This window comes from Balaenoptera borealis, assembly GCF_965194805.1.
Source record: "Balaenoptera borealis genome assembly, chromosome: 15".
Classification (NCBI taxonomy): domain Eukaryota; kingdom Metazoa; phylum Chordata; class Mammalia; order Artiodactyla; family Balaenopteridae; genus Balaenoptera; species Balaenoptera borealis.
This window is the reverse complement of record NC_138871.1, coordinates 86,050,754-86,064,022: the sequence shown is the minus strand read 5'-3', so window position 1 is coordinate 86,064,022 and position 13,269 is coordinate 86,050,754. Positions and strand designations below refer to the sequence as shown.

The 13,269-nt window shown below is 34.6% G+C and overlaps 1 protein-coding gene across 19 annotated transcripts in view; it reads right to left on the bottom strand.

Moving 5' to 3' along the window:
- Nucleotides 1–13,269, bottom strand: part of KIDINS220 (kinase D interacting substrate 220) — a 99,640-nt gene that overhangs the window by 12,863 nt on the left and 73,508 nt on the right. For 8 of the 19 annotated variants that reach the window (XM_082357594.1, XM_082357593.1, XM_082357592.1 and 5 more), the window contains exons 24-27: nucleotides 12,408–12,634; nucleotides 10,179–10,292; nucleotides 9,371–9,427; nucleotides 3,594–3,626 (exon numbers count right to left, since the gene is read on the bottom strand). In XM_082357594.1, coding sequence (XP_082213720.1) covers nucleotides 3,594–3,626; nucleotides 9,371–9,427; nucleotides 10,179–10,292; nucleotides 12,408–12,634 — 431 coding nt within the window. The remainder of the gene's footprint in view (nucleotides 1–3,593; nucleotides 3,627–9,370; nucleotides 9,428–10,178; nucleotides 10,293–12,407; nucleotides 12,635–13,269) is intronic. The other 11 variants (XM_082357583.1, XM_082357586.1, XM_082357585.1 and 8 more) reach the window with 4 other exon arrangements.

The following is a 13,269-nucleotide window of genomic DNA, read 5'->3' as shown; positions in this document are numbered from 1 at the left end:
AGTACTACTTCTTAACACATGTGGAAGTAAATATGATCCATTAAAATTTGTTCTCATTTAAAAGAAAAGTCAAAATAATAAATCTAGTATTTACTTAGAAGAAAAACATTTTCTGAATATGGTGACATACTAAAGAAGTATTTGACTGTGGCCAACTGTATATGAAGCTCCTCAATTACAGATGTGGACACTGGCTTACAGAGAGGTAAGTTCTGGCTTCAAAGTCAAAGAATAAATAGCTAGTTAGTGGTAGATTTGGATGGGAACCCTAACTTATCAGGTCTTATAACTTCCTATTTTCTTTGTTGCAACTGTCTATTTTTAAAGAGTTTATAGAAACTATAACCAAAATAAAGAGAAGACAAACCAACTAGTATAGAGGAAAACGCTCCAAATGACCTGTCTTGTTTACCAGTCAATCTAGTCTTAAAATAAATACAATTTATCCTATCCTCAAGTACGTGTAAACTTATATTTTCTACTGCCTCTTTTATCATTACCAAGGTAGACTATGACAGCCAAAACTGCCTGTTAGCTACCTGTTAAACATGATTTGTAACATGAAAGCATAACATAATACTCTATTATGAACTGATAAATAAATATACACACATAGTATATAAACAAAATATACCTATATTACATATAAATGTAAATACAGCTAGGAGATGAGACCATATTGAACAGACAGTGAGGCAGTAATTTTATGAGAGGGAGTCTTAGCAAGTTTACAAGTGTGAGACAGTCCCATAAAAATTTGTAAATTAATGCCTTGGAATATACTGCACAAAACACATTTATTTATAGTTTGTTTTCAATTAAATATAAATGTAAAATATGCCATATATTATATGGTCTGAGGTTCAATTACTTCAAAAATACTAAGAGCAAAACACTAGTTATTTCCAGAATTTAGTTTTCATATTTTTATACATAGTTCTGTTTTCTGCCTGGATGAGTATAGCCAATATTCAAAGTGTTAATTATCCAGTATCTACTATGGAAACTTAAACTGCTTTCTATGAATTTTTAATAACCATATTTGTTTTGTTTTTCTTTCTTTCTTTTAAACAGGTTTATTTGAGATATAATTCACATACAATTCTCCCATTAAAAGTGTACAATTCAATGGTTTTTAGTATATTCACATAGTTGTGAAACCATCACCACAATCAACTTTAGGACATTTTCGTATCCCTAAAAAGAAATCCTGTACCATGAGCAGTCATTCTTTATCCCTTCCAACACCTAGTCCCAATTCCCTAGCAACCACTAATCTACTGTCTCTGTGGATTTGCCTATTTTGGACATTTCATATAAATGGAACCACACAATATGTGACCTTTTGTAACTAGCTTCTTTCACTTAGTATGTTTTCAAGGTTCATCCCTGTTATAGCATGGATCAGTACTTCATTCTTTTTTATTGCTGAACAATACTTATCTTTTAAATGATCTTTAATACTGTCTTTCGTATGTTTTTATTCCTCAACCTAGCTCTTCTTTCTGGGTACATTTACACTTGTTTCCATTTTCTTGATTAGAAAAATCACAAACAAACAGTTTGATCACCAAAATAAATAATGATCATACTGGATTATAATTCATAGAAAAAAATATCCATGAATCCATACTGATATAAATAAAAAGTTGAATAAGTAAATAAATGAGGAAGAAGAGACAGCTTTTACTTATAGGATTCCAATTAATAAATGCAGAAGAAGGGAGCGGAAAATCCCCATCAGGAAACACACCACAAGTGGCTGTTCACAAGATGCGCCGGTGGACATGAAAGTTAATGGGCAAAAGTATGAGGAGAAACAGGATATTTGCAGAGTTTTAGAGTATCTCCCCCTAAATATTTACTCCCTACAAAGGGAAAAATAAAACTTCACAGTGTTGAAATCTGGCAGATGCCACCTTAACCACATGACTGAGGTTAGCATGACCAGTGGGAAGATTCAGGCCCTCACAGATGCTCAACTATGATGCACTGAGAAGGACACGGCATCACTTCTGTGGGTCTCTTGCCAAAGATGTACAATCTTCTAATCATTAGGAAACAGCAAACAAACCCAAACAGAAGGACAGTCTACAAAATATCTGATCAGTTCTCTGCAAAAGTTTTAAGGTCATAAGAGACAAGGAAAGACTGAGGAATTGTCACAGATTAGGGAACTCTAAGGAGAAATAACAAAATACAACCGGATTGGATCCTGGACCAGAAAAATGACATTAGTGGAAAAACTGGTAAGATTCAAATAAAGTCTGTATTAAGAGTATTGTACAAATTTTCACTTCTGCTCTTGAGAAATACACTACAGTTAGGAAAGATGTTAACATTAAGGGAATGTTATTTTTGTACCTTTGAAGTCGAAAATTATTTTAAAGTAAAAAAAATTTTTTTAATCACAAAAAAACTCTATTTCTGATTGTGCTAAAAAAAAGCAAGTATAACAGACATGGAACAGATTAACTCTGTCTGCATGGGGTTGAGGGGGGGAATGTAAAATGTTAAAGAGTACCTTAAAGGAATCTGAGAATTCAGCAATGGAGACACATTAATAAAGATACTACCCTTTTCCTTTAAAACAAAAAACTCCACATTATTTTACTTTCATGATCCTTCAAAACTTTTACATTTTATCACTTGAAAACATATTTTGTCCCTCATTGGGGATTATGTAGAAAATATATATTATCTCTGAATGGCTTTGAGAAGCTGTAAGAAAAGACACAATGGATATCCCTGTAATTCCATCAAAGCTATAGTCTGACTATTAATTATTTGTGAGTTGGGTTTTATCAAGAAAAGGGGTAAATTATCAATAAATTAAAATACATTACAGTATGCTTCTTTGAATAAAAGAGAAATAGTGATTACTTGCCAGGTCTTTTCTAAAATAATCATATATAATAAAATTATTTTGAAACCAAATGAATCTTAGTAGCCAAAATAATGATCTTTAGATAGAACTCTCATAAAAAGAAGGAGAAAGAGTATAAAAGTGATAAGGAAAAAGCATATTCAATAATTCAATATGTAAATTCTTAATAGGAAACTAATTACATTACTTTGGCAATACAAAGAATGGTAACACTTTAAAGTTTATCATGCATTCTTACTTGAAATTTACTTGTTACAAGTCAAGAAAAGATCACTTCAGTATACATCACAATTCATTAAAACAATTTTTTTTCTAATACAGAAAACTGAATGCAGAAGATGTTAGTCTGTTTAAACTGTTAAATATAAACTTCAAAATACATACAAATCAGAATTCCTCCGGGTCAAAGTAAAGCTAGTAACTAGACAGATTTAAATTACTTTGATATAACTATATGATTTTATATTATAAGTAGATTAAAGCTACACTCTGAAACATTATCATCTTTGGTAAATTTATTAAACAAGCACAGAATTGATTAGCCAGAAATGAGAGCCATGCAAAGGCTGAAAGCAGCTATTAAAATAAACCCAAGGCACCGAAATGAGCACAGATTTATAAACAGCCCAGCATGAAGCTGCCAATGATTGCTTCTAATAGTCTAAAACAAGAAAAGTGAGTAAGATTTCACTGAAAGTTTCTGTACCTGTCTCTGTTTGTTAAACCCAGAGTCACACGGCTTTAAGGAAGGAATAAAACAGAATGAAGGACACGAGCTTAAAGTAAAACATCAAATACACATATGTAATAAAAACAGGCAGCACTTTTGTCACCCCTCTTACTTTCCCATGACTTCGAACACACCACCTCTACAGCAACACAAAGCAAGGAACACTCGCATACACACACACACAGTAGTTTCATTTCATTAACGTGTGCTTGGTAATTTTAAAATTGTACTCTCAAATTTTATATTCTTTCTCTTAAAAGAATAAATCATGGGCCATACATTCAACAAGAAAACCAGGTAAATAAAATTTGCTACAAAAAGTCAATATTCCTACTATGCACAAGTTTAAAATTAATTTTTAAATATTCTGATAAAAAAACTGCCACTATTAATTGCAGGCCAATTTAATAAGGTTTAAATACTTGGAATTCACATGCTCACTTCATAAAATAAAATATTATCTAGCCACACTATAGTTAACATTCAGAGATATACTTTTCAAATTTGGGTTTTGTTTCACTGGGCATGTGGCACGTAATAGATGCACTAAAATACCATTTGAAAAGAAAGGCCCTAAGAGCCTTTCAGCTCAAGAAATCATAAATATAACAGTGAAAAATATCTGCATACTGTGAGTAATGTAACTATTTTACTGATGTAGTTCTTTAAAACTCTAATTCAAAGCAGACACACTGCTACTAATTATTCTTCTGTACAAATTAGGTTGGTCATAAACATTCTTAAAATAGTTAAAATAATCTATAGATAACTGACAATATTGAGTCAAAGTTAATTTACAATGTTTTTCTTTTACTATGTCATTTTCTGGAGTACCTTATGGGAACCCTGTTTTCTAGTTTACATATCAACCTTATTATAAGTAGGTTTTTTAGAAAGTTACTATGTATATCTGTGGAGACTTGAACTACATGAGAAGTTTTGGGTTGGCCAAAAAGTTCGTAACATCTTATGGAAAAACCCAAACGAACATTTTGGCCAATCCAGTAATAATTAGGTCAAAGTTGACAGATGAGGTTTAACACCACATGTAAGGGGGCAATCTTTAAAAAAACACAAGTTCAGGACACAATTTTGTTATTTTTTAACTTTTAACTGTACTCTAGGATTTCAATGATATCATTACTGCAGTATCCTACTTCTTCGATAATATCTCAATCAATTTAGTTGCAGTTTATTGTTTAGGAAAAAAGCTTTCTTGAGCTGAAGTCTGCCACAAAGACTTTGAAGCTGGAAGTGAATATAATTTTTCACTACATTACTAGAGAAAAAATATGTTAAAACTTTTCCAAATTGAAACAGATCAATAAAAAGTGCACTCCTAAAATGCTTTAGAAAGTGTGAGTGAACCTCCTGAGAAAAGGTGCTGACTGCTGGCAGAGAGCACCCGCCCTAAGCCTGCATCTAAATGAAACCTGAAACGCGCCCTGCCTTACCCACGGCATCTTTAGCTTTCTCATCCAAGTCTGCTCCTGAGCGATGAGAGACAGCTTGATTTGGACATATATTTGCTTAATAGGTTATGAGTTCTAAACCAGTGGTGGAAATAAAAATGATCTACAGTTGAGTCCCATCTTTTTTTCCCTTTTAACTTGGTCACTCCACCAACTGGGTCCGGTTTAATGAAAACCAAGACCTTCGTTTTTAAGACTTTTATTAATTCAGTAAATTTCATCAATCTCTAAAAGTAACAGCACACTGGAAGGCAGGATACTGTTATTAACACTGCCTCTGCAACTCTGAAGTTCTCTGCAATTAAACATTGTGCTAATTATTTTCATGGCTTTTCAGTGAGGTAGCTGACCTAAATGAAGCTATCTAAAGGTTTCTAGTAAACCCTGCGGCACAGAAGGTCGAGGAAGAATGACTTGGTAGCAACACTGATCGTTCCCGCTTGGCGGTCTCAAACCCATCACCTCCATGAAGGCAGGATTTCCATCAGTTTTGTTCACTGCCACATCCCACTGTAACAGTGAACCAGTGGATGATCACACAGGCATCTGAAGGACTCAGTGCTAAATAATTCAAGGAAGGATAAACGGGTAAAGAAATGCTCTATCACTCCTTCCTTCGAAAAAATGCTTTTCAAGGAAACACAGTTACCACCATGAGCAGCATACCCTAAATAAAAACACACTGAATACAACACTCATAAGAACAACTCTTTGAAAGACCACAACAAAATGCCACTGAGGAGACCTGGCTCAAGACAGGTCCTCCTTGGTGGGTCCTTCCCTTCATGGTCACAGAATGGTCTGAATGCCACTACTTCCTAGGGGGACCTGGACTGAAAGAAGGTAAAGGCACCAAGTAAACTTCTCCTGGGAAGCTTTCAAAACTGTAAAATATTTGGAGCATTCAGATAAGCTGGAAATCCTTCTAAATTCTAGGAAGACAAACTGACTCTAGGAAATCAAACCACCTTGTGGGCCAGAGAAGCATCAACAGATAAAAGGCGGAGTTAATCTAAACTGACTGGAGTGTTTATACACTACTCCCACCACTGAGAAGAGGTTATTTAACACAAAACAGTTTTAGTTTCTGAGTCTTTTTAAAGCTCCATGGAATTTGGTCTTTGGAACAGTAGTAATAATAACGATGATTAAGTACTTAAAGCATGCAAAGGCTGAGTAATCCTTAAATCAGACCTAGGAGGTAGGTCTGCTTTCTCCAGATGAGGAAGTTGAGTATCAGAGAGGTTAAGTAATTTCTCCAAGGCAAAGAGCTAATCACCAGGGCCTATTTAACTTGAATGACCAAGTACCTGACCAAGTCATGCTTAGCATTAACAGGGGCAAAGAGGGCAGCACGGTGGTGACAAACGGTCCACGGTAACAGCCACATGGATTCCAGGTCGGCACCTGGTGCTCCCCTCCTGGGAGCCTCAGGTAAGTCTGCACCGTGGCACTGGACTAGACCACGGGTACTAGCGTTCTCTGAGGATCCCCCAGAGGGAAGGCAAGTCCAAGGTGGGGGGCCAGAGTTCTCCTTTCACTGGTTTTGTAAACTAGAATTCTCATTAAGATTTCATTTCTAAAAAAGGCTTCTCTGCTTTGAAAGTTTGAAAAACACTAGTCCTTTCTTGCTCTAATATCCTGGGGATCATATCTTGGGCCCAATGTTAATATTATTTTTTTCAGTTTTATAAGATTTGGCATATATTTTCTCTATTGTAAAATCACAGTGGAAAAAAGCCAGCACAGAGGCTTGTATTTTACGTCTTCGCCTTAGTGAGACACTCGGACATCTCTATAATTTATCTGATAAGTCCCTGGCTGGTCTTCACAAGTCACAATCATTACAACGTTCCTTAATGTGAGAAAACTCAACTATTTTCATAAGGCTCTGCTTTATGAAGGTTTATGAGAAATTCCTTGAGGTAAAAAAAGATGGGACCACCTATATTGAAAAGACCACAGAGAGCTGGTTAACTCTCTATGATCTGGTTTTTTGGTGTTTTTTTTTTTAACGCATTATTGTGTGTCCATAATGACAAGACAATTTGTCCAAAAATGTTTGCGTAGCTCCTGACTTATCTATAAGCAGCTCTTGTCATCAAGTGTTGCATACAGGAGACAGATGAATGAGTGGAGATGAACTCACCTGCAGTCTTCTTATCTCAGAAATCACATCGTTTTCTACTACAGGACTGGAAAACTACAGGAGCCATGAAAGGCTAAAAAAATTTTTGTATTATATTAACTACTTCTTTGTTGGTTCAGCTATAAAAATCCCATACAATGTTCTCATGTATAGATACTTCTCCACATTTCCACCACTGTTTTTAACACGGCTTTGAACTGTCTACTTGAACTAGTCTACTTCTAAATAAATTTTACATGCTATTGTCATTGTTAATTTCTTAAAAGCAAAGAAGGCTTGGGAAGCAACTATTATTCACTAAGCAGATTACAAAACTACCTTTTAATATTAAAAGAACAGCAAATAGTATGGTTATTTTACTAAACAAAGGCACTAATATATTCAGAGCATTTTTACTCTTTGTTATTGCGCTTGTAAACACTTCTTAAGAATTGCATTATTTCCCCTTCCCCAAAAACTCATTTTAAAATTTGCCCAATGCTCCTTCACTGGTCCCTGAAATTACAGACACCTTTTACTCACAAGTGTTTGTCCTTAAGCATGGGAATAGCTACTACTTCAGCATGTCTCTGTCATTAAGACCATCAAATTCTTCACAGGATCTAACTTTCATCAAAAGTTTGCGGAGGAATTTTAGCTCAGAGAATTGCATTGCATGCACGAAACTATGTATTAAAGGCTCTCTGACTAAACTAAAGGTCATTCGTGCATACAGTGGCAATGATCCATGGATTAAATATTCCCTCAACACCCAAACAGAATTACTATGGTTTATTGTGTCTATCATTCGTGGATAATTGAGGTCTCTCAAACACTTCAGCTAAAATGTTAATGACTTAAAAAGAATCATCAGCTCCTCTATGAAAACACCAAAATGGCTCTCTTCCTATTTCACTAATATTACCTCAAAGAAAATTAAAGTTAAAAAAAACTATTGCCTATTCAAATGTATGTTTTAAGTTAAAAATTATGCATAAATTCAGGATGCAATATTTCACCAAAGTCATTCTAACTGCTATGCTACATTTCTTTAGATTAAATTGATCATGTTTACATGGGCATAACATTCTGCAAATAAATCAATAGAACTTAAGATACAAACTGGGTTCTTAAATTCCACATTGATAGAATGAATGAAGATTTTATGGCTCATCACATTAAATGTATTTCTTATTAAGTACAAAGCCTTGAATAAAAAATATACAAAGAGACTTCCTACAAAAGTTGGTTTTTTTAAAGACACCCATCCTAAAGTGTTGGGGGAAAAAAGTTTTAAATAATTCCCTTTACATGCTGTACTAGCTCTGTTTATCTGGAAATTTTATCTTAATAAATACTGTTGACCCTTGAACAACACAGGTTTGAACTGTGCGGGTCCACTTATACGCAGATTTTTTTCAATGGTAAATACAACAGTACTACACGACCTGCGGTTGGTTGAATCCGGAGATGCAGAACCACGGATAAGGAGGAACTACTTCCGCAAGAGGGCTGACTATAAGTGACAGTCTCTGTTTTAGACTGCTAGGATTTTAGGCTGGTAGGAGGCTTGGTGCTCCTAACCCCTGCATTGTTTAAGGATCAACTGTATACAGATAAAGAAAAGTAGCGCTGTAGTAGTACTGAATTTACACTAAGCATGGGCACCTAGATTAAGCATGAGCCACTAAGGATCCATTCCTGGTCTATACCATCTAGCTAATAATGCCTTTTTGCAGTCTCAAGGTTGATCGGAGATATTTTCAAACCTATTCTACATGTGTGGTACCAACGGCAGGCTTCAGAAAAACAGGCAAATGTGAAAATAAAGCCCAACATTAAGGAACTAATACCACCAACTGAATGCTCCTGACGACTGCTGGAAAAACCCCTTCCTTATTGGACGACAAAAAAAACCCCATCCCATGTCATTGAAAAAGGGGAAAAGCAGGAGGAAATGAAGGGTAAAGTTAAACATTAGCTTTTTAATTAATCCGTGAACTACAATTATTAGTATTCAGCTACTCTACAGCAGCTGCCCATCACACTGCAGATGCACAGTTAGTGAACTGCTGTCATCGTGATTAAGACAGTCGTTACTGCTGCAGAAGCGGGAGAAGCTCGCGTTCCACACCACAAGACTGCTCCGTTACCCGCGAGGAGTCTGTGGGTGAAGAAGGCCCCTCGGCAGCGTCCTCCTTGATAACCTCCTAACAACACAGAACGAGAGTGTGGGTAAAAGGTGAAGGGTGAGCCAGACAAGGACGATGAATGAACATGATGCTAAAATAATACATAACACTGAAACCTGGCCGTGATTAGATGTTTTTCCTTCAATGATAATATTTTAAAATTTAAATAACAGTTTAATTTCTATAGCTTTTGCCTCCTAATTTAAAAAATATATTAACAGGGAATTTCTTTTTCTTTTTAATTGTTAACCTACGTTTATCATCAGGAACACCTAAAATTTTAGGCACAAATGTATTTTGTTTTGGATTAGAGTTAATAGTACATTTGAATACTTCCCTGATTCTACTTAATTTCTGCTATTCAATCAAAATGTTCTTTCAATACGTCCTCTAATTTTTATACCATAAGGCTAGCATATATATAGATAGATAGATACAGATACCATATATGTATGTCCTTTAAAAAGAAATCAGAAATTAGCAGATGTAAAGGTTTAGTTTTAAAAGTTTGATAACAAACATTATTGGCCAGAAACTCTGGTTGTAAAAAACTCATCATTTACTTCCTGACGCTGCAAGTCATTTTCCTTTCATAGATATTTACCAGAAATGAAAACAAAATACATTTTGTGTTAGTAACAGCTTATGTTTCTTAAAACTACTTATAAAATAAGTTGCGCTTTTACTACAGAAAGGACATAAGCAAACTTCTAATGCTGACTATGTTTCATATTAGAGTAATACTTTAGTTACGCTTTTTTATACTTACTAGGCCATTGCTCTGATCTCTGGGCAAATTCGTTTTTACTGATGGACGTGAGATGAGATGTTGGGAGCCGCCAGGGTAGTACCTTGGCGTGTAAAGGTAAGGGGCAAAGAATGGCTATGGAGAAAACACGTAACAAAACCATTACCGAAATCAAAGCGAAATGAGATGTAGCAAACGAAACTAACCAATAAAATACAACTCCACGTTTTTAATGTAAGTGACAAAACAAAAGAAAAAATGCCTCACTAATATTCTGTAAGATATCAAACCCAAACTTAAGACATATTATTTAACTTTTTATATTGTTGATTTAATAAAGCTTTTTAAAAAGCAACTAAAGTTTTGTACCTTACAACTTGACACCAGAGTTTCTCTTTCCATTTAACAATTTTATGGGTTTACCATGTGTCAGGTTCTAAGTGATTTACAAATATTAACTCACACTCTCATAAAAAAAAAAAAAAAAAGCAAAATAGAATCTCAATAGAATACTATTCTTTACCAAAAAAAGATTAGCCTTAAGTAAGACCAAAGAAAGTCTGAATTATATGAGAACCTCCTAAGCATGGATTCCAGGAATACTGTTACTCTAAATTCCTAGAGTTTACTTTATATTCTATATCCTGGACTTTACTCTGTCTCCTAAATAAGCAAGCATATTTTTTAAACGGGGAATTCATTGTTTAGAGGAGATCTATAACTACACCATTTATTTGTATCCAGCTTCATATAAACAGGAGCTATCAGATTATATGGGCTAAAAATAAAGATTAAAACATATTAACTTTCATTACACTGATGATCTTCCCTTACGTTTTTCACTCCTGCCATTTTAAGAAAACTGTTCTGCTTTTAACTTTCAGACTAAAAACCTCAAATAACTAGAGCAAAAAATAATTAGATCTAAAAACATGAGAAATTTTTAAATGTTTTAAAAATAATAAAACGATATTAAAGCATCACATCATTGTTATTCATGTGAAATTAGTGAACACACGGTCTCCACCTAGATGGTATGGTAATTTAATATTTAAAAAAAAAAATTCTTGGTCTCAAAACTTCAACTGTCATCTAATTATCAATTGAACCATTTCATGAAAAAATATAGCAGATTTTAAGACTGGCAAATAAAAACCCTGCATTTCACACTGCCTACCACTCAGTTAAAGTTTACAAGGATGAAATTATAAAATTCTATTATAAAATGCTATTGTTCCACCTTTTTCTCCTTATTTGAGTAAAAGAATGGAATAACATTCATAGGACCTCTATAAATGGTATACCTAATAACTTACATGGCTGACATTTCTCAAAAACTGGAAGATTTAGATTTTAGAATTCCTGCTTTGCCACATTTATTCAAATTTCTCTGTCTTCCTAGCTTACATGAAATTTATTTAGGCATGCACTTGGCTTCTATGAATACTAGCCCCTGTGTTTTCTCAAATTAGACTAAAGAGGGAGAAAACAAAAATAAAGAAACTGCAAGGGATCTTAGAGTTCAGTTCCAGAAAGTATAATACTAGAGCAGATGCTCCATTTTCCTATAGGAAATATTAGTGTTTAAGACCATTAAAATGAGGATAGCTTGGACCTACTAAACTTGATAGGGTCTGAATACTGCTGATAATTAATTGTGCTCTCATCTTTTGAAGTAGAAAATTATCATATTTATACTATGCAAATAATTATACAGGACTGAAGATAACTTGAAATAAAACTCTAGAAGTTGGCTACAGTGCTATTATTTGGCAATAGCACCTGAGTCCTACCAGCAGTATTTCCCATTATTATCTCACATTTAAAAGCTGTAACACATATTAAATACAGGTTTACTGAACTACTATAAAAATTATCATTGTTTTAAAGGCCAATATAAATTATTATACAAGATTCAACAAATGGAATATTTGTTTATAAACAAACAGAAAAACAGATCCCTTTGAAGCATAGGATAGTCTCTGCTGACCCCGTAGAGTTCACTTTCTTATTAAGATAATAAGTAAAAGCAAAAAGCATCTCTAATGTTCAGACTCAATTGAGATCTAGAACAGTTAAAATTCAAAATTCTTCTGATTTTTAAAAAATCATACTGCATTCAAACTTAACACTTTTTGTCTTTAAAGCTAAAGTACAGTTTTAAAATAATAACAGACTCCATTAGCAGAAAACTTCTAATACTTCCCTGGAAGAAATTCTTAAAATTTAAGATTCCTAGCACTTGCTTACTCTGTTGTAGAACGGATGCTGGGGTCCCGTCATACCACTGTAATAGCTGCTATGGGGCTGTGGTGACACAACCCCTCCTCCAAACGGGGCATTGAAGGAGGTGGAAGAAGAGCAGACCGACGCAGGCTGACTGTAGCCCGACGGTGGTCTAGGGGGAGCTTCGTGCAGAGGTAGCGGGGGATACGCAAGTCCTCCGATATTAATCTGGTCTCTTGCAGCCCGAACATCTAAAAGATTAAACAACACCCCAGAAGGCAAAAGAAAATAGAACATTAGTATTTAGTCCAATTACCATTTCCTCCTTTAGGTACCAGATAGAAACATGACTGTATCACTCTTGCCAAGGATTTCAACTGGGTTACAGAAGTAGACAGGAAATTTTGAATACTCCATAGACATTTTAGCAAGAGAAACTCAACTACTTTGCATAAAAGCTTTTTTTCACCATTTGAAAAGTCACCAACATTTGGATTCTTCTCCTCAGTTACCAGAACTATAAATTTTTTTCTGACTTTTCAAGGTATTTGTGCTATTCTAACAGTTCTTGTGACTCATAGTTTTGTTAATTTTTAATAATTCAAACTTGTGTAGTAAATATAACGTTAGCTAAGATTGTGGGTTTGCAAACTATATGTCTCATCCACCTCTGAACAAGAACAATAAACAATTCCATAGTCACAAAATACACCTCTGACAACAGCCTTATAACAGGTATCTAAAGAAAGAATGCAGGAGTATAAGGCTCTCTCTTCATAATTCCTGGAAAATGCAAAGGTGGGTCAGGAGCACCTGCATCACACAGAAGATAGTACATTCCAGCAAAGGTTCTGTGTGTGTTCACGTGCATACAGCGGTGCCTCAA